Raw genomic sequence first — 24,175 nt, 5'->3', positions numbered from 1 at the left:
GTTCTTGTTTAAAAAGATATATACACACACACACATATATATATATATATATATATATATATATATATATATATATATATAAATATATATATATATATATAAATATATATATATATATATATATATATATATATATATATATATATATATATATATATATATATTTATATATATATATATATTGATGAAGTTAAAGTAGTAGACTATTTATTATATTATGACTGATTTTTATTCATTTTGCAAATGTATCTACATGGATTGTTTTCTATTATTTATATTTTATATTTAACAAGCATGGTTTAACAAAAATGTACTTTATTGCGAAGAGCGATGAATCAACTTAAATATTAATAAATGCGAAATAAAAAATTTAATAAAAGAAAAAATAATAAAATGTTTTTATTCGAACTTTTTTGCAGTTCGTATTTGTAAATTTTCAACAAATATTAAACGAATATTGAAAAAATGCGGAATAAAATGTTTAATGACTAAATTACATTATTAGTATTAACAATATAAATGGTATATAGAAGTCGGAAGTATAATACTATGATAAATCAACTTTATCGAATTCTGTTTAGCAAAATCCAGGTAATATTTATTTTTAAAAAAATGGTAATATATATATATTTATATATATATATATATATATATATATATATATATATATATATATATATATATATATATGTATATATATATATATATATATGTATATATATATATGTATATATAACAAAAAAGTTAATGGAATAATAATTAGGTTAAAAGTTTGATAAATTTAGAACAAAATCAAATTTACTTTTATACATCTATCTAGAATAAAAGACTTTTATACACCTAATTAAAGTATAGCAATAAAGGGGAAATAGATTATAATAATATACAGTAACAGCATTGTAAATAATATAGTAATAAAAGTATCAGTAATAATAATAGGCAATAATAATAAAAACTCCAGTTATTGGTAATCAAAATAATAATAATACTAACGATAAATAAACAATTCTATTAATAATAATAATAATAATAATAATAATAATAATAACAATAATAACAACAGTAATAATAAAAGTAACAATAATAATAACAATAATGTTAGCAGTAATAATAATAACAATAGCAACAACAATAATAACAACGGTAATAAAAATAGTAAAATTTTTATAATAGTGAGAGTTTGAAATAGAACAGTGATATCATTTTGAGAAAAAGTTAAGAAAGAGCAAGTATTAGAAGTATTAAATCAAAATTTAAAGATAATAATTTCATTTTTTTTGGAATTAAATGACAGTTTATTGAATAGAAGACACTGGAGTAGATTCGCTAAGTCATGATTAATATTTTTGTTTATCTTTAGTTAAGTGATTTGTTAATTAAAAGCAGATTGGTGTCTTCAGCGAAGTGGTAAGCAGTGGAAAACTTTAGAGAGGTATTAAGATCATTAATAAAGAGAAGGAAAAGCAATGGTCCTAATACAGAGCCGTTTGGGACACCATTTGTTGATTTTATTAAATCAGATTTTATCCCATTAGTTGAAACAAACTGTGTTCTATTTTATAGAAAACCATTGGAGTGTTGACTACTCCAACTTTCTGATCAGAATGGAATGATCAACTGCATCAAAAGGCTTCAACGAGATCAACAAAAACACCACATGCAAACAATTTTTTATCTAAAGCTGTTCTAATTTTTTCAGTTATATCAATTAGTGCATGAGTTGTTGAATGATTGTTTCTAAACCCATACTAATTTTTATGATGACACATGTATTTTTCCAGAAAGTTGTAGAGTCTATTGTGCATATCTTTCTCAAACAGTTTGCTTATATTTGAGAAAATAGAAATTGGGCGATAATTAGAGTAATCTAGTAGAAAACCTTTTTTATGTATTGGTTTCACTTTAGCTATCTTAAGGAGATCTGAGAAAATTCCATTTCTAAATGAGTTATTCATCATTATGCATAGTGACTTTGTGATTATGTTTGGGCCCAGACATTTTTTTGTTTTGAAGTTTCATTATGTGACTCGACACCTCAACTTCAGCCACTGGCTCAAAGAAAAAAGAATTTTCACTAGGATTTTTTAGGACGTCTCTAAAATCATATTTAGGAATAATTTGTTTGTTTATCATATTCTCTTGGATAGTAGCAAAGTAATTGAAAAAAGTATTAGCAATTGTGGTTGGATCAGAGACAATTTTGTCATTTATTTTGAGGTTGAAAGAGTATTAGTATATAGTAGGTCTGTATATAGTATAGTAGGTCTAATATTGTATATAGTAGGTTTGTTATAAAAATGTTGATAGTTTCTTTCATTCCTTTCTAAGTTCTCTTAATGCTGTTTAGGTTGTTGTTGAAAAGGGAAATATAATTAATTTTTTTTGCATTTTTTAAGTAAGTTGCTTATTTTATTTCTATATTTCCTAAATTTCTCAAAGAGTAGATTTCTTGCATTAATATTGTTTGGTTCAACAAATTTTTTATAAATGACAGTTTTGGTTGAGATGGATTTAAGAATACCAGCGGTTATCCACGGTTTAGATTTAAGTTTAATTTGTTTTTTTGTTAAAACTTTGTAGGGAGTATGTCTGTCTAAAACTTTTTCAAATATATTTAAAAAACTTATCATTAATTTACTTATATCGTCATCTTTTATTTGTACCTCCAAGTTCATACTAGATATATCTTGTATAAAGGTGCCAATATCAAAGTTTTTGAACCATCTTCTAGAGATTCTTTTTTTTGGTGTAATAACATGAATGCTAAGGAACTGGGCCATGTAGTCTGAAATAGAAACTGTTAGTTTGCCAGAGATTGTTTCAGGAGAATAGGAGTTTATAAAAATATTATCAATGAGAGTTTTGGTTTTTGAAGTTATACGTGTCAGAAGTATAATGGTTCGGAGAAGTGAGCAAGAGCATAATGTTTGGAGATAATTAGAAACAATTGGAGATTTTCTATAATTAATTAAGTCCATGTTAAAATCACCCATTAATATAATGTTTTTTTTTTCATAACTTAATTTCAAAAGTAAAGGAGTTAAATGGTTTGCAATGAATTCTTTTGGATTTAAAGTTGGGAAACGGTATATGCAGCCAATTAAAGTATTTGGTTTTATGAGGATTGATAGCTTCAACAAAAACTGATTCAAGAAATTTTGAGGCATAGATTGTAAGATCATCACGACCTACATAGTTAAGATGAGAGCTTAGATACAGAAGAGCCCCACCTTTTTTTAACTCAGTAGGGCAATATTAAGTGTTAAATCTATTTATGGTAATATCAGTTATATTTGAGTCTTTTATATATAAATTTGATTCAGTAATTCCTACCACCATAGAGGGAAGTGTTTACAGTACCAATAAGGCTATGGAGATTATCGATATGTTGTGGTAAGGAAGCAATATTGAGATGAAGATATATATCAGTCTCAACTATTGAATTCAGGAACATCATGATACTTACAATTAACATTTGGATTATATACATTATTCATATCTCTATATAGACTTTTTAGGTGAGCAGGTGATTCGAGAGATTTTAATAACTTTAGTGGAAGATTCTTGCATAAAAGCGTAAGTTTAAGTTCTTGATTGGAAAGGGTACTAAATGGTATATTTTTGGAAATACAGTCAGAGCAATACCATTCTAAAAAGTCATTTTAGATAATTTATATGTATACTTATTGATTAGATTGCACTTTGTGTGAATCCAAAAAGAGCAGCAGTCACATTGGATGACTCTATGTTTTTTAAGATTTTTTTTTGCATAGTTTTTGGGATTGTTTTAATACCATATTTCATAAATTAATATTTATGATTTACATATCAGTCTATTAGAAGTTTCTAAGCATATAGAGATAATGCAAACAAAATGATAAAGCAACAAATAGTAATGATAAAGCAAAGTTGAAATGATAAAGTATAGGATTTAATGGATTAAGTTTGTAGTTGTAAGTCAATTTATATATGTTAGATATTATTAATGTATGTAGTATGTACATATAATATCTTTTTATAGTAACATTTTAAACTAAGTTAAAAAGAGAAACTTTATATTATAGTCATAACTGAAAATATAAGTTCAGATAACTAAATAATATTTTTTTTTTAAGTATATATTGGTAATCAGCAATATAACTGTAAAATATAAATTAATAATAAGAAATATATTATTTATGATATTTATAAATACACTAATATTATTTAGTAATAATAAGTATTTGTATACTTTAAGTATAAGACTATTTAAGTATAAAACTATATAAGTACACAAACTTATAATATAGATGGAATATAAACATGGAATATAAGTTTATTTGAATCAAGCAACTATATAAATTAATATAGAATTTACACTAATAATATAATATAGAATATAACTAGCACATTATATATACTATACACATGTACATACATACATATACACACATATATATACACATTCATATATCAGTCACACTATATATATATATATATATATATATATATATATATATATATATATATATATATATATATATATATATATATATATATATATATATATATATATATATATATATATAGGCTAATTAACAATATGAAAGTAAAACAAAAGTTAAAAAATTTAACTTTTGTTTTACTTTTATATAGTTAACAAGGGTTAGTATAGTCTTATATAAGAAAGCTTGCTGTTTTGAACATTGATTGGGTGTACCAGGATATCAAAGTTTTATGTTAAACAATATTTAATCCACTTACTCTTCTGTTGATAATAGCAATAACAATAATAAAAAATGAAATTAAAAAAAATTGATGGTCTTGCTAGAATTTAATAATCTTGCTAATGTAAACCTAGGCCAGTTGAATCAGAAGATTGGAAACGTTTGTGTGTTTAAATAAGATTTAATGTAACGCCAGTTTAAATAATGTGAAGCACCCTGTAGTCTTATTTCAATTAATTCCAATTTTTATAACAATGTCGGCTATACCTATCAGTAAAAAGGAGTTCCAAATAATTACTAATTTAAAAATTTAAAAATAAGTAGACGCCATTTTTAATCAAGAAAACACGTCTGTTTACAGCGAAATTTGTCCAATAATTCCGTTTTAATAGATTCCAGGTAGTTGTAACATCCAATATAAAACATTTTTTTTATAATTCTTTTAAATGAATCTAATTGTTTTTTATTAAAAGGTAGACCAATTCTTGATGTAATATGCTTTTCAAATGAAACTAATTTTTTTGTTATGCTTATTTTAACTAATTAAAAATCTAAAATACATGGATATTATATGTTTGTTATTATTTTTACAGAATGTTTATGTACCATATGCCTTGATGTTTTATTTTTACATAAATTTTGATTAGATTTTTATATAGGCGCTGCAAAAAATGCTTTTTAATGCAACAATTTTATTTTGCTCCATCTCAAGTAGCTGGCATAGCAAAAGTTATTTTTTGATTTTTCAGCTTAGAAAATTATATAACAATATTGTTAAGGTCTGCAATGATATATTAGTAAATAATCAAAAACAAAGTTTCAGGAAAAACAATTTGTGAAACTATAACTCAACATATTTTTCTTCATGTTTTTGTTGAAAAATTGAATAAATATTCTCTAAGTTATTATTTGTAAGCGCCATTTTTTTATCATTCTCCGCTGTTTGTACTTTTTCGAACTCCATGAATTAATCTCTACTTTGCTGAACGCCCAACATAATATCTTGTTTGTCCTCTTCATTGTAAACAAAACTAACAACCTCGAACACAAGCTTAGTTTCCTGTTAAGACCAGTTATTGACTACATATAGTTGTTGAAAAAATTCAATGAAAATTTTAAATTGGTTGAAAAAGCCCCAAAAAGATGAAGGACAGTTCAGCCAAGATTTATCATTGTCTTTACTTAAATTTAACAGACTGGAAATAAACTACAAGTTCCTACTTTTCAACTTTGACAAACTAAACTGTTTCTCCTGGGTGAAGTCTAGATCTTTCAGAAGAATTGTATTTTTAGACTTCTCATAGAGGTTGAAATAGATTCTGAGAAAAGAACTTTTGCACCTTTATCTATTGCATCATTTTCGGGTTCTTTTTCTGCGAGAAATAATGGAATCAAGGTTTGATCCAAAAACCACCTAATTTTTTCCATTAATCTCAATATTTCTTCATTTCTCTCTAGTATTGTTAGCTTCTGGATTATAAGGTTCTACCCAACTTTTATCCTGGACAATCTGCCAGAATGTTTATATATTTTGAAAAGGTGCAGAGGAAACTAAAGAGGAACGCACAAACCACACAGTATAAAACATAGAAATAAATTTCTGTATAAAACATAGAAATAAATTCTGCCATTTTACTGATTTCTTTTTGTAAACTAGCTATAAGTTAGTAAGACAGTTTAATACATAAAACTTGATTTTCAAGATAATATATAGACTTTGCTATAAAACGTGCATGGTAAGCTAATTACGGAGCATAAACATTAAAGCTTACATCTAGACATGAGTAGATGAGTGTAAGTTCAACTAGTTCTTTATAATCATTTCTTGAAAATACTAAATTTGCAAGTCCATATTTTCAAAATTGAACAGTTTCTTCAATCTGTTGTTTAAGATGCCTTCTTTTAACAGCATCTTTGTCAAACTTTTTAAACTTTGATTTATCCATTGATTTCTTTATTACGTTCCAATTAGCTTGGAATTTTTGAAAAATGTTATAATGTAGCTTGTAAACATGTCTTCGAAATCCTGTAATAAAATTGACCCTTTTGTTTGACAGAATCTAATGTTTGTTCAGGAATGTTTATAGAAGTTCTTTGCTTATGTTCATCAAAAATGTTTACTAAAGTATTATGATGAGATCCTGTAACACATTCGATTAACGGAATGTCAAGAAGCTTTAAATCATTATCAATATTTACAAGAACAGCAAAACGATCTCTTTATTGTTTTTTTCCATTGGTAATATCCTGCAATATATGGTGGATGGTGGATTCAGGCTGCGAGAAATCTGTCAAAGCAAGTACATCATATTTCTTAATAAAATATTTTTAGAATTTTTTTTAATTGCATCTTTTCCAAACGTTTTAGATAATACTGTTGAAGCACTAGAATCTTATTTAGTTTTCTCTGCTAAATAGTCGGAATCCTGACAGGAAAAGACCTCAGTTTGTTCTGATGATAAAAACTCATTTTTCTAAGTTTGATCCTCTTGTCGCTCAATATATGATTTAAAGATGTTTCTAGCTAATTCTGCTGCGTTGCCTTTTTTATTTATTCTTTTTTTTTTTCAACATTTTTCAACGAGATCAAAGTTTCCTAGAACACATTATATTTATTGAATTTTTCTCCAATTGCTTTAAAAAATTTGAATGAAGTCTCGCAGTGGCGGATCCAGCATTTTTTGATCTTTGAGAAAGCTAACTTCCAGGCATGGAGCTAACTCCAAACACTTATATATTGATACTTATATCAAATAATGAGGGTTTGCAAAAATTTGCGATGATTGGAGGCTGGGAACAAAAAAGCCTCAAAATTTTTGCAACACCTGCCCCAAACGTGAGAGCAACAAGTTGATGAAATATTTTTTGTACTATTCTCAACTAGACTTATATTTATCGATAATTTTAAAGTTTCGAAGTATTATCTCTAACCGTTCAAAAATTATGACCATGTAAAGTTTAAACCCCCCTCAATTTGAGGGGGTTGTAATTTTTATGCGGTTATAATTTTTTAACGCTGAGAGATAATACTATGAAACTTAAAAATTATCGATAAATATAAGTCTAGTTGAGAATAGTACAAGAAATATTTCATCAACTTGTTGCTCTCACGTTTGGGGCAGGTGTTGCAAAAATTTTGGGGCTTTTTTGTTTCCAGCCTTCAATCATCGCAATTTTTTGCAAACCCTCATTATTTGATATAAGTATAAACATATAAGTGTTTGGAGTTAGCTTTATGTCTGGAAGTTAGCTATCTCAAAGATTAAAAAATGCTGGATCCGCCACTGCCTCGTATCTGTGGAAAAGTAGAAAGACTCAAGTTAACAAATTAATATAAGCAAAATTAAAATTTGGTAAAAATTTAAACGCAATAATTCAATATTATTTAGCTAATCTTTCGCGCTTTTCATGAAACATGTCGCCGTCATATCCTCCATCAATCCACGGTTTCTTTTTAGCGAAAAGGACGCAGTTCTGAGAACATATTGCTTGTTCAGAGCATATTGACAGTATTTCATCATTTCATCATCAAAAGTACAACCAATCAAAGATTTGGTGTTTTTGTCTAACAGACGCCTCAGTCATTAAGATTTATAGTTTTCCGTTTTCCAAACTGAAATTTAATTATTTCGTTAATATATTGAATGATACCTACTGGAAACAAAAACATATGCTATTTTTTAGGTATTTAAAATGTAAGTAACGTTTAAAATGAGGCTATTCTCAAAGACAGGTAATATTTTTGATCAAAAAAGAGCTATTTGCCCAAAACTGTAGAGCAATTTTTTCAGATTTCAGTCTGTTGTGTGTCTTAAAAAAATATTAAAAATTTAAATTCGGCATTCCGGCTTGAAATATTGTAATTACGGCCGGAACCGGATGAACTAAAAGACACACACACACGCACACACTCTTTCTCACACACACACTCACACACAAGCACTAGCATGAAATTTTTCTTATTTTAAAATTGTTCTTTTAGATGACATCGTTGCTGATATCAATTCTACTTTTCAGATATGCTAATGGTGTCGTTAGTATGTTTTTGTCGTAAAAATTTTTTTAAATAAAATTGTTTATCTTTCTAAAGGTTATAAAGCTTTCAAACAAGCACGCACGTTATTGAAGTGCATTAACGCACCATTGCTTTATATTTTTTATACGCACACACACTGCTTTTTCTCGGAAATTTTTTTTGAGAATTTCTCAAGAAATTTCATACTTTTTTGTTCTCATTTTTCAAGAAGTTAATTGATATTTCTGGAGAAAATGAAAGTTCGAATATCAAAAGATAATTTGAATGTTAATAAGAGTTTCCGAATATTAAAAAGGGAAATTAAAAAAATAAATAAATATGTAAATATTATATTAAAGTGAACTTGATGATTGAATCTCGAAGTGTTATTGTCCTAAAACTCTCAAGTAGTAGTTCCCAGGAAAAAAAGTTCTATAGAGTTTCTATAAACTTTTGAAATATATGGCCTATTGAAACTCTATCGAATTTCTATAGTACCTCTGTTAATTTCTATAAAGATTTCTACAGATCTTTTTATCTACTTTTTTCCTATAGAAAAAATAGTTGCAATTTCTATAGAAATTAATAAACATTCTGAGAAATTCTATAGAAGTTCTATAGAATTTCTATAGAACATTTGTTTTAAAAGTTTATAGAAATTCTAAAGAACATTTTTTCCTGGGTTATAAAATATAAACCCGATAATGCAGCACATATTTGCAAAGAGTTAGATAATACGTACACGGTAAAATAAAACGGTGTCGCAAATAAACAAAATTGATATTTTAGACTAAAGCCAGATTAAAACCTTTTTTGATTTCAATCTGGCTTCAGATTGAAACCGAGATTAATCCATTGAAAACCATAACTAATCGGTTTTTCAAAAATTCGTAAGATTGCATTTTTCTAAAAACACAAATCAGCTTTATGAAACTCCAATATTTATACGACACGTGCCTTGCCCCTCTACTTTTTTTTTAGAAATTGAAAATTTGTCAATTTTTAATTTTGAAAATTTCCACTTTTTAGAAACAGTGGAAATTTTCAAAAAAAAATCAGGGAGTATGCCAATATACCTCATCTGTAGAGAAAGTTGAGTCTAAAAACAAGGTCTTTAATCGAAGCAAGAAAAATTGGATTCTCTATCAAAATAAAATAAGTTACAATTAAAATATACTGAGCCAAGTATCTACACTAGCCATGATTAAGAATAGACTCTTACCATGTTAAATACCTTTAGCAAACTCCTCTCCTCTACAAACAGATAAATTAGAATAGCAGTGCTTAAATACTTCAAAATGCTTAAATATGATAAATAGCTACTTATATATATATACAAATATATATATATATATATACATATATATATACATATATATATATATATATATATATATATATATATATATATATATATATATATATATATATATATATATATATATATATATATATATATATATATATATATATATATATATATATATATATATATATATATATAAATGGATCGCTTCTCGCACACTAAATTTCTTTTTTAAAAAATTCAAATACTCAACGTATTTCAACTTAATTTATATCATATTCTTATATTTATGTTCAAAGTAGAAAATAAAATGACACCCATTTTATTTAACTCATTTTTTTTTTTAATAAATCATTTATACCCAAACAAGATTTTCAAATAACAATTATATTCAACCAAAAGCATATTATTCATATGTTCTCGATTGCACTCAGAGGACCAAATTTATGGAACACATTATTGGATAATGAGTTAAAAAAAATTCCTTGCCTTTATCAATTTAGAAATAAAACAAAAAATAAACTTTTGATAATTGACAACGAACTAGCCTTCTTCTAAAACTTTTAAATAGGAGTAATTACTCGTTTTATTTACTTGTTATTTACTTTGTTTTTGATAATATTTATTTTTGATTTTAATCTGAATCTTTACCTTTCTTTGATCTTCATGTTTTATCTTATTTTTATTTATTTTTAAATTCGAAATCTTAATAAATAAAGGTTTGAAAAGAAATAAAATTACGTATGTGTAAAAAGTATTTTTTATATTTGCATTTATATATGTATTTTATACATATATTACATTGTAATAACGGTAATACTTTTTTTTGTTATTTATATTCTTGTTTTGAAGGGGCTTGGCGATAAGACTGATTTTGTCTTCTTCTTGCCGTGTATATACATTTTGTAGAAGTCTAATTTTGTAAAATAATTCTTTATGGCGAAATACACACATACAATTTATATATGTATATATATATATATATATATATATACATATATATACGTATATATATATAAACACACATATATATATATATATATATATATATATATATATATATATATATATATATATATATATATATATATATATATATATATATATATATATTTATATATATATATATAAATAAATATATATATATATATATAAATATATATATATATATATATGTATGTATAAGCAGCAATAATACATATATATGCATATCACTTACTCTCGTCTGATTCTTCTTTGATATTAGTTCCAAGCGACCTGTAGTTAGTCTTAAATAACTTTTAACTTCACTATAGTTTCGAAGCCTTCACACATTTTGTCTAAAAGGCGTAACAAATTCTTACCAATATCTATATTGGTCAAACCATTCGAAGCTTCCTGCAGCTAAATTTGAATGTTGACAAATTACATTTATAGAAAAGCACTGTGCATGTTTATTTGCATAACAATAAAATTAGCATACAATTTTCTCAAACTTGAGACAAGGTAATTTAACAAAGACATTCTTCACAGTGTTGTTTTGGTAATGCTTCTTAAGAGTACCAATGATTAAACCAACTTGGCTTTTTAAGATAGGGATATCAGGACGTAGCTTATTGGATTTTTCTGATATTAAAGGTCATCAGTGACATCATGTTCTTTCTGTAAACAATAAAATTTTATATTTATAGATATGGTACTATAAACATATATATAAACTATAAACTAATTATTAGTGTAGTCTATTTCATTTGACTTTATTGATCTATATATATATATATAAAATTGACAAAGTGTATGAAAATTAGTTTGAGCAAAAAAGTATATATATACAAAAAATTAAGACACACCTCCGAGTTATAAAGTAGGCTACCGAGTTATAAAATAGGTCTTTGTAAAGAAAAAAAAAAAATTTTAATCAATTTCAGAAGCTTCTCTGGAATAATTTTGCAATTTTTTCAACATTTTTCTTTTATGTAAATAATATTCAATCCATCATATATTATTTAAAGAATAAAAAATTTTATAGCATAAATCTTAAGGTCCAGGCTTTTAAAACACTCAACATTTTTGCCCTAAATCGAACTGGTCGGGACCCTAAAAATTATATATATATATATATTTTATTTTTGCTCAAACTTATTTTCATATAAATGGTCAATTTATAAATCTATCTGCAAGTTTAATTTCAAAAATTGATAAAATATGAAACATCCTAATATAGATATATGTATATATATATATATATATATATATATATATATATATATATATATATATATATATATATATATATATATATATATATGTATATATATATATATATATATATATATATATATATATATATATATATATATATATATACATATATATATATATATATATATATAAGTATATAAACTATTTGTAATATGATTAAGTGTGCCAGAAAGATAGTGGAAGTGACTACCAATTGCGAAATCTCTTTTCTGTAAAACCATTTACTGCAAAAATAAAGCAGAAAAACTCCTGAACTAACACCGACAAATTTGGTGGATCACTATTCGTTGTGCTATCTTGGTTGATTATCTCTTTGATATCCACTTATAGCTTATTTTCAATTTTGTAATCAGATGCCTTTAAAGATGTCATTTTGTTAGATAAAATTGATTTGGCAATTAATGTTTTATCTTTATGAGAAGCTTTATAATCTAGAAGCGAAAGAGGTATCAAAGTTGAGTCTAAATACCAAGATTGTTTTAATATTAAGTCAATGACTATATCTACAGCTTTTTTTACGTGGCAAATATCTTTATACAGAATTATTTGCTTTAGAGATGTAATATCAAGGTATGGGGCTTTAATAGGATTGTGGCTTTGCAAGTACCATGGAGCATAAAAACAACAAATAAACTCCACAATTTGTTTTTCTTGAGCTTTTACGTTTTCCTCTTTTACCAAAAAATTTAGCTGTTTAGATATTAGGTGAAACTTTGTATAATTTGTAGAATCGTTTCTTCGGTATGGGGCTGTAATCTGGTCTGCCTTCCAAAGTTTTTCATTTGTCTTAGTTTACTCTTGTTGTGCAGAGTACCATATGGTATACCATATAACATGGATGCCTTAAAAATTGATATTCTGTTAGGTGAGATATCTAAAAAGGTATTTTGCCTGGCTTCTGCTGGATAAAATGCATTGGATCAACTACCTGGTTTACGTTTAAAAGTTCTCATGAATTCTTCTGCAATTTTTCTTGTGATATTTTTTGCCTTAATGTCTTTTTTAACTAGCAAGATTACATAATCACAATAAGTTTGAAATATCAAATATTGATATTTATTTGAAAAAGTGAAAAACAAAATTGTTTTGAATTTTCTGCAAATGTAGTTCAGAGTATTCAAAAATGAGTGATATATTAAAGTGATATTATAACTGGAATATACCATTTGAACATCTAAGTATAGATTTTTATAAAAAAAAATTTATTCCAAAAAATTAAAGTCATATGTTTTTGGCATTTTTTGGTACACGTAAAAATTGTTATTTTGTTGTTTAAGTCATGTTAATCCCAACACATTTGCACAAGTTAGAATCACTTAACAATTATTAAAATTTCAAAAATATACCCAGAATATAATAATGTACCAGAAAAAAAAAAAGTTTATAATTTTGCAATTACATCTCCAAACCAATATTTTTATAACTAACTGGCAAAATTATCAAGGTCCCCCTGCGTAATAGTCACCCCGTTTTACGGTATTACCTGACAGACACAACGGTATACGTTTTTTCGTCCACAAGTTTATCAGCATACAACCATACCAAACTATTACTTGATTCAGCATCTATAAAACCATCGGCTCCACCGGACAATTTAGATAAAATATATATTCCCTTAGAGTTTCGCTAGCAAAAATTGTTTAATTCGGCGGTGTTACATAATCTAATCTGATCTATTAAAGAATTATTGTTTGTTTTTAACGCTTGATACAGCTCCATTTCTTTCATTGAAAAAGTTAATTTTACCGTATATATAGTAATATTATTTCAGTCAATGTTTTTTTTGTTTTTGCTACACTTGCTACAGGTTCTCGCTTGATGACTTTTAGTTCTTATATAAGACCTTCTTGTTTATAAAAAGATTATACTAATTAGGTATTCAATATATTAAATGCACGGGGGTAAGCTTAGAGTTGTTTGAAAACATGACAAACAGGATTTTGCTACAGTTGCAACACATATTTTGACATTTTATTTCTTTCCCAGTCAAAGTAGAGTAGCTACGCTGCGAAGTGTTTGACATTCTTACAAAAATTTATCAACATTAGAGACAAAACCGTATAAAAACGTCGGATTTTTTTCAGCAAAAATTTTTTTTTTCGATTTAGTAAAATTAGTAAAGCTATATCAGCGGCCAAAGTTTGATCTAAATTTTTATTTTATTTTGCATAAAAATATATATTTATATATGTGTGTAGAAAAAAATAATAACAAATGTAGTCTGAGTTGATTGTTGCACTTGCTTCACTTGCTACACCCTGGATCCGCTATATATATATATATATATATATATATATATATATATATATATATATATATATATATATATATATATATATATATATATATATATATATATATATATATATATATATATACATATGTATATATGTATATGTATGTATTTATTTCGCCATAAAGAAGTATTTTACAAAATTAGACTTTTACAAAATGTATATACGCGGCTGGGGCAAGAAAAAGACAAATTCAGTCTTATCGCCAAGCCCCTTCAAAACAAGAATATAAATAACAAAAAAAAGTATTACTGTTATTACAATGTAATATATGTATAAAATACATATATAAATGCAAATATAAAAAATACTTTTCACACATACGTAATTTTATTTCTTTTCAAACCTTTATTTATTAAGATTTCGAATTTAAAAATAAATAAAAATAAGATAAAACATGAAGATCAAAGAAAGGTAAAGATTCAGATTAAAATCAAAAATAAATATAATCAAAAACAAAGTAAATAACAAGTAAATAAAACGAGCTATTACTCCTATTTAAAAGTTTTAGAAGAGGACTAGTTCGTTGTCAATTATCAAAAGTTTATTTTTTATTTTATTTCTAAATTGATAAAGGGAAGGAATTTTTTTAACTAATTATCCAATAATGTGTTCCATAAATTAGGTCCTCTGATTGCAATCGAGAACTTAGTAGCAGAATAATATGCTTTTGGTTGAATATAATTGTTATTTGAAAATCTTGTTTGGGTATCAATGATTTATTTTTTCAAAAAATTAAAAAAAAATTTAAAAAAAAGTATGTATATATATATATATATATATATATATATGTTACATTTTTAAATATGAAATTTACTTTTGCATTCTAAGCAAATACTAAAATTCCTTCTCCCCCTTCTTCCTCCCTCCTTCCCTTTAGTTTCCTCCTTATTTCCCCAAAACCGGTCTGAAAAACAAGATTTATGTACCAAAAGTGCAGGTAAAAATAGGGCATATGCTGGTCAAAATAAAGCCTTCAAATTCGGCATGCTCATAAAAAATGTATGAATTTAGAAAAAAGAATAGGATAGAAAAAAAAGAACTTCAACATTTACTAAGCTCACAAAGTGCTACATAGTTTTTGATGTTAATAAATTCTATTTAAGGTTTGTTTATAAAAAAAAAAATTACACATTAAAAAAATTTGACTATTCTACTTTTTAAAAATACTCTATTTTAATATAAAACTCTAAAATATTATTCAACAAAACACCATCATACCAATAATACGCAAAGTTCAAAAAAACGTCAAACAGAGTTTTAGCACAAAATCAGTTCCGTAAAACGCGAATTTCGGCATACCTACTTAAATGCTATTGAAAGCTATTTAGCTTTTCAAAACTTTTTTTATATGTTGAATGACAGCAGTTAATCTTCAGATTAAAGTCATGTAAGCGGTAATTACTGTAATGTCTATACAGCTTTAAAATATTTGATAGTGTTGTTGAACTCATTAAACAATAAAAATGTCGTCATTTATTTAATTTTGTTAAAAACTTCCTATAAATTTATCGACACATGTTTGTAAGCCATAATTTTTAAACCATAACGTAACATCCAGAGATGACCAAGTTTCAGGTTGTTCCTAAAAGAAATTTTTTTAAATTTAAAAATTTTTTATAATAAAAATAATTAGGTAAGTTTTTTATTTAGGGCAATATTTAGAGTTAAAGAATATATAGTTTATACTGGCAAAACGTTAACGACGATTCGCAAAATTTTCAAAACTCTAATTACTAAAAAGCGCACTGCATAAATATAGTAACGTTTTTAAAAAAAAACCGTTTTACCTAAAATGTGTAGCATTTTTATGCTATTTATTTATTTTATTTTTTTTTTTTTATTTATTTTTTTTTTTATGCTATTTACGCCAATTAGATTTGTTACCGATTTTTTAAAAACCAAGTAATTTTTCAAAAAACCACTATAAAACAGATTCATTTTAAAATGTATTAAGCATAAAATTTAGCTAATATAGTAAGTGTTTTTGCATGATTTGATACCCATCAAGCATTGTTTTTGCTTATTTACAGTAAACTATATAGGTACTTAGGGCGGTTCATTAGGTTTTGGTCATCGATTACTTAGGGGACTATTAGTGGCATCCAGTACAAGGGTCTACTGTTATAATAAAGGTCTACTGAATAAAATATTTTTTGCTTCATTTAGGTCAAGCAATTTTGGTTATTACCATTAAAAGATTAAATAATTTCTAAAAAATATTTAGTAAAATAAACTTTGTAAACCCAACTTTCCCCTTTGTAAACCCAACTTTTCAGATTTTTTCCAACCGTTAAAATGTATATATTTAGTTTTTACAACCACTTTTATAGTTGAAGATTACTGAAAGAGAAAAGATAAAGTTTTTAAAGAAAAATAACAATAAACAGTCGGCTTAAAAGATTGCAAACTATATGAATCAGGAAAACAAGATTATGGTAACGGATTCCAAAGAACTGATGTTCGAGGAAAAAAACCAGTGATAATTTTAGTAGATGACTAAAGAGACGCTAGTTGTCTAGCGCTTTATAAAGTATTTATATAGCATTTATATAGTATTTATATAAAAGAGAAAGAGAAACAACATTACGAACATTTAATAATTGTTAAAGGTTGGCTGCAAGAGCACGTCCAACTATGTTGACAATGTTTTTTTGCACCTTCTCTAAAATAGAAATAGCACAACTTGAAAATCCGCTCTGGATACGGCATCAGAATTCCATAAAAGGATGGATTAGAGATTTAGAGATAAAGAATAGAATCCGGAGTAAGAAATAGGCGAGCACGATAATGAGATACAACCTTAGTGGATGCTGATTTTGCAATGGATATGATATATGGTTTCCAAAAAAGATTGGAAGTAAGAGATTATCCTAGAAGACGAAAGGTAGATGACTCATCGTTAATAAATATAGGAAGGTCTTGATTGTTGCTAAAAAGATTAGCTGAAAAAAATTTAATTTTATCTAAGTTATAGTTTACCGGCCGCTGAGAGCCAATGCTGTAGCAGAAATGAGATTCTTTTTAAGCTAAAATGCTCCCTCCAAGCAATCAGAGAGTGTTGGCATCATATCAAGACAAGAATAAATGCTAGTATCATCAGCAAACAAAACTAACTTTGATGTTTGAATTTCTGAGAGATCGTTAATGTAAATTAAAATAAGAATAGGACCGAGGATATAACCTTGAGGATCACCCGAATACTTTTAGTAGCGTTGCGTTGCTTTATCACAAAGCAATAATTCAAAATATAAAACTTTGTTCACTTTTTTTTTTTAAGTTGCTGCATAAGTGCTATGATTCAAAAAAAGCAGATTTTTTAAATATATTTATTTATGTATGTCCCATTTATTCTTAATAAAATAACTTTTAGTACAGATCAAATTAACATCATTAATTAAAAAAAGAACCAAAAATGTTTTAAAAAATATCAATGGAAAAATATAACTTGAAATAAAATATTGTTTTAGGCAAAAAAAGCACATTAAAAAACAATTACTTTAATTACGTTTGTCACAGAAGTTATATAGCAGTAAAAACAAGGTCGCTAATATTTTTAGGCTTTAAGAAATTTTTATGTTGATATATATACAATATGTAAATACTGTATAAATGTTATTTTTAAGTTTTTAAATGAAATTTTTTTTCGCGTATACCCAATTTGTAGGTGTAATTTTATTATTTTCTAGTTTTAAAAAAAAAGTTTACATAATTTTATATAATTTAACAGTAAATCAATAGTGACTAATGATATATAATATAGTGACTGCTCTATAATGATTTATAATATAGTGACTGCTCTATAACGATTTATAATATAGTGACTGCTCTATAATGATATATGATATAGTGGCTGCTCTATAATGATATAAGAAGCTATAGAACAATTTAAAGTTTATGAAACCAAATCATTTTAGAAAACCATTATTTCTTTTTTAAATCTACTTATAAATAACAATTTATATCATCCTTTTATGTGTAATTAATATAGTAATGACAAAAAAATCTTTAACATATTTTTACATATTTTTAGAATTATTTGTTTTAAATGAACAAAGAACTCTCACCCCGATCCAACTTCTTACTACATTTAATGTGTTTCCTATAGAGTATGAAATTACGTTTGAAACTTGCTTAACTTCGTTTACCGCTGGTAACTCTTACTCTAGATATTCGAACTTGTTTGAATTTACTACAGGGAATTCGGATAAAGCTGCTAACGGTCTGTATAGTTACCGAGTTATTGGTATGTGGTTTGATGTTTATGGTAAATTGCTTTTTTTTGCAAATATCAATGGAGTAATTTTTAGCCAAACAGCTACAAACGCTTTTACAACTGGATGCAATCAATTTGTAATAAGTCAGCTTCTATATAAAGGCTATTACAACTTTACTATAAATATTGGTGCGATGAACATTTTTACAATAAAAAATGTAGATGCAAAAGAATTTAACAATGTTAAAATGTATTTCTCAGATCCTTGGTATCCTGCACAACCTGGATATTTTAAAAATCTTTTAGTGACAAAAAGATGTTCAGGTATTGACTTATCATACAAAAAAACAATTTTACTTTTTCAAGTATATAAGGCTTTTATTTATGTTTTTAAATATTATTAATTAATTTATAATGTAATTTTTTAATAAATCTTTTACAAAATTGGGCCTGTGAAAGGGAAAACATATATAGTTATAAAAGATAAATATACTCCCAGCCACTAAACCAATCAATGAATATACACTTTACTACTTAACTACGCCTTTCCTAACGTCTTATCTATTTTCATTTAAATTTTATTATTTATATTGAAGTTAAATGTAAGCTGCAAATGCTAGTCAACAGATTTTGTCAATTTAAAATAAATAGAAAAAAAAATCCCTGAAAAATTTAAATCCATTTTTTCAATATTTTTTTGTTACATTATCTCCTGTATCTATTCTTTTTTCTTTTAAAATATCACTAAATAATTTCATTTAGAGATATTTTAAAAGAATATATATATATATATATATATATATATATATATATATATATATATATATATATATATGTATATATATATATATATATATATATATATATAAATATATATATATATATATAATATAAAAATAAAATATAAACATTTTGAAGTTTGACAATACAGGTATAAGTGGTCACATTACTATAAAGCCCAAAATAATATTATATCCGTAAAACAAAAACTGTGATTAAAAATGAAAAACTTGTTTTTCAAATAAAATCTTCATGTTTAATAAAACAAATTGTTTAAATGCTCTAAATCTATTTTATAACAAAAGATATTTTTATTTGATTTTTAGGTTTACTTAAAAACTAAAATTCAGTTGTTAGAAACAAGATAACCTTATGCGACTAACAAAAGCAAACTATATGCAGAATTTAGTATAATGGACGGAATCCTAAAACATGTTTGCCGAATGACTTTTTTGAATCCCGAAAAAAAGATTTGGAATAGTATATGCCACTTGATTACTTGAAAAGAAATACATATGGGAAATTTATTTCTTCAATAAGGTTTACTAAGGAATGGTGTCTTAAATTGAAATATGAAGCAGCTCATCAAGCTCGAATAAATTGTACAGTAGAACGCGTACACAAAATGAGTAAAAAAATGGTGGCCCGTTTACATTGTTTAACTGATTCCTCAGTCTTGTTATAAAGTGTGACAAATGTAATCAAATGATATTGATAACACTAAAAGTCCATCTCAGCTATTTAAGAGAAAACCAGCGTGTTACTCATTTCCAAGTGTTGATACTCGGAGGAAAATAAACAACAAAATGAAGTAAACAAGATATTTAATAAGTGTTACATAAAATGAAATCAGTTGTTGGCTTAAAGCATAAATATATCCAAAAAAATAGAGAATGCAAAAAACCTCAAATAGTAGTTTCAAAAGTATAAACGCAATAACGGAACTGTTTTAGCCCTTACGCAAAAAATGTTTAATGGAAACCATCAGTGAATATCCTGTCGATTACGATAGTATATGACAGTTATAGACCTTGCATGCATGACTCAAAAAGGAAAGCAATAGTCTATATAAACACAATTCAAACAGAAATATAATATAACATATAAAATGTTTGCCTCGATAGATCTATTCTGCACTAAAAGATCTTTACTTATCTGCATTAGTAGAGGGTGAAGCAGTTACTTCCAGAATTATTGATGAAAACACCAATCAAACAAATTTATACAAAGGGGTGACAGGATGCGTGACCAATTCAACTTAGGTTTCAATGACAGAGATCAGTGAATAACCTATTACTGAAACATGAAAACCTTTTGCATAGGCTATTACACTTTTAAAGTAACTAAGTAATTAAGTAAAAAAGAAGCATGACAGTTGAATAGTCTTGTGTCTGCAAAACCCAGAATAGATTTAGCGGACTTAAAAACGGATAAATTTTTTAATTTTGAACAAATTCGACGATATTTATAGGACTGCGAGTCTGTTTACATATTACATTTAGATTTGTCAAGAGAGAAAAATAAAGAAACTTAAAAACTCTTTATCTTTAGAAAACATACCTTCAAATCAATAATAAATAAAAAAATTTAGCCATCTTAAACAGTTACTAAAAATTGGAAACTATACTGTTTTACCAAAATATGCATTGGTCAAAATGTGGCTCTATCAATCATGACAGCAATTCTTTCCAATGTACTCAATAAAACTTAATAGCATATACAATGTTTTACCGTGAGGAAAGTGCCTATTACATTTATGACATACTTAAACCTTTCCAGAAAGAGTGTGCGGTTGTTGCCTCGTGTTTTTTATTTTTATTTTTAGGGTTGTTGTTTATTATAGCAACAAAAATAGATACAAGTCATAGAAAAAACCTGTAATAAGTTAAAGAAACCAATAATGTTAGGTGAAATGTTCTTGGATAAAAATCAGAAGAGTCGGACATCTTATTGTGGTTATAACGGGTAGTGCTTAAGTTATCGGACAAAATAAAAACATCAATAACTTATTTATTAAAAAAAATACATTATTATACTTTTTTAAATAAAGTATTTATCTTTTAATAAAAATGAGTTATTTTTAAAATGAAAAAACACCACCATATACAATTGATCTCAATTTTGCTCTGACGCCTTTCATAAGCAATTGTAAAAAATTTAAATATCTTTTAATTTCTTGTAGTTTTAATTTAATTCGATCAATCGAAACTTGCTCTGTTGAAGCTTGCCAATCTCCCTCGTAAAACCTTTGTACCAAATGTCCCCAAAAGTTTTCAATTGGTCGTGTTTGAGGCACATATGGGGGATTGGGTTCTTTATCAACGTAATAGACATATTGGTCTATCCAATTTATGGAATCTTTAGAATAATGAGAACTTGCTAAATCTGGCCAAAATAAATAGTTATTTATGATTTATAAGTCTCAATGATACTTATAAATGAATGGAAAAAGTCGTTTTTCTAAACATTCATCAATATACATTGATGAATTAATTGCTACAGCTTTGGATGTGCAAAATAATGGCTCGGACATACCACAGTCAGATATGGCTATCCACGTTAATAATTGTTTTAGAAATTTTACTTTTCTTATAAAACGAACATATGTTTTTTTGTTGTTTTTGTAATATCCAGAATTTTTCTATATTTAACATTTTTTTTTTTAACTGACTATCAATAGTCGATCGATTGACACCGAAATTAAAGCCTATTTTTTCTGACTGACCCGATTCCGATTGTTGACAAGTCTCGTTAATTCGGCTTTATTTTCTCTGGTTCAGGAAGTTGGACAGCCAGGGTGCTTTCCAGGGCCGTCCTGAACGGGGTTGTAGGAGGTCAACAAAAGCTGTCATATAAGCATTTGAGTTGGAACATTGAGCAAGTTTCGAACTATAGTTGGCAAATTGCAAATATTGAGGACCTTATTTTTTTTGGTGTCTCTAGTTGGCAAAAATACATACAACACCAATTGAAAGACCTCTTCAAGACGGCTGTAGTGCTTTCTATTATAAAAGGATTGAACAGTTTCAAGTCTTCGTAGGTTTTCATATATTTTACTTCAAGCAAATTCTTCCTATTTAAAATAATTTACGATTTGTTTTTTTTTATATTAGGCTTATTTACAAAAAACATTTTGAGTCGCTTTTAAAAAGATTCTCGTTCAGCTGCCACTGCTTGATTCTAAGGGTTTTAGGTTGAATTTCAAAAGACATGAGGTTTTTCTTCAGATTCTATTAATATGTATATGAACGAGTTGGAATGTGTTAAAAATAAAATTGAAAGCGTTCCTTCTTAGTCCTAAATTTATATTTTCCGAAATCCAGGTAATAGTGCTTAAAAAACGATATCATTTGTATTATTTTATCTCTCATTTAAAAATCATTGAAACCCTCGTGACCATCCATTACCTTTGTCTTCAAAATGTGGTTAATTTAATATATAAAATACCTTTAATGATTTAATGACTTTACGGCTTACGTGCAACTAGAATTAGTATTTTTGGGTCCATTATATACATTACAGGTTTCAAAGCAAAATAAAATTAAATCAAAAACTTTTCTTTTTTTAATTAAACAATAAGCTTAAAATATTATATAAGTAAGTTAAAAAATTTGAATTTAATTTATTTAAATTCTCATAGAGCTATAGGTGGAAGCAACTTTTAAAGCTTCAATCCATGGTTTTTGTTAGTCTCTGCAACAGCATAGCGCTTCAATGTTTTTGCTAAATTTTTATGTACAGCCTCGGATGTTTGCTCTGAAATCCAAGAGCTTTCTGACTCCTATTGAGAAAATCTACGAGGTGTTATTTAATAATATGGAACTTCCAACCAAGTGACAATGTTTAGTCGAACACTTCTTTACAATAGTATTCTAAATATTCAGCAGATTCAATAAACTGCGAGATATCTTTACTGTATAAAGATTTTAGAACCATGCTAAAAAAACTTTTTGCAACTGAAAAATTTTAAGTAAATGATTAGAATATATATATATATATCTATATATATATATATATATATATATATATATATATATATATATATATATATATATATATATATATATATATATATATATATATATATACATATATATATATATATCTATATATATATATATATATATATATATATATATATATATATATATATATATATATATATATATATATATATATATATAATTGTTACCTTTTCTAAACTTCTGCAGGGATTCAACGCAGGGGTATAACTGAATTGGTGTTACCAGCATCATTTTATCTAATAATTTGAGAACTTTACAACAGTTGGGTCCATCCAATCCGCCACCATTATAACCATGCCACATTGCAGTATTTTTGTCCAAAAAGGATTTCAGGCCCTCATTAACTAAAAAAATATCAACAATTTATGTCACAACATTCTTATACATGTGAAGTTCCGGAGGAGGGATGGTATCAAGAATAAATTTTCTAGGATCTTCCTCAAGCAAACTTGGATTAATAACATTATTGAATAATTGCATAGTCTTATAAGGATATCCTGCATCTTGGTACAGATAGTAATCTGAACTTAAGGAGGCAAAAGTTCTCAAGTCACCTGATGAGCTCATTGTACCAGTACAGTAACAAAAAGTA

At 26.1% G+C, this 24,175-nt stretch overlaps 1 protein-coding gene across 2 annotated transcripts in view; it reads left to right on the top strand.

Moving 5' to 3' along the window:
- The first annotated feature begins 373 nt into the window (after positions 1-373).
- LOC105845100 (uncharacterized) overlaps positions 374-24,175 on the top strand; it is a 79,862-nt gene continuing 56,060 nt past the window's right edge. For both annotated transcript variants that reach the window (XM_065819090.1, XM_065819089.1), the window contains exons 1-3: positions 374-591; positions 8,689-8,743; positions 18,596-19,102. In XM_065819090.1, the coding sequence (XP_065675162.1) occupies positions 520-591; positions 8,689-8,743; positions 18,596-19,102 (634 nt within the window). In that variant the 5' untranslated portion in view covers positions 374-519. The remainder of the gene's footprint in view (positions 592-8,688; positions 8,744-18,595; positions 19,103-24,175) is intronic.

This window comes from Hydra vulgaris, chromosome 15 (genome assembly GCF_038396675.1).
Source record: "Hydra vulgaris chromosome 15, alternate assembly HydraT2T_AEP".
Taxonomy (NCBI): domain Eukaryota; kingdom Metazoa; phylum Cnidaria; class Hydrozoa; order Anthoathecata; family Hydridae; genus Hydra; species Hydra vulgaris.
The sequence above is the reverse complement of the archived record's forward strand: the minus strand, read 5'-3'. Positions and strand labels throughout refer to the sequence as shown.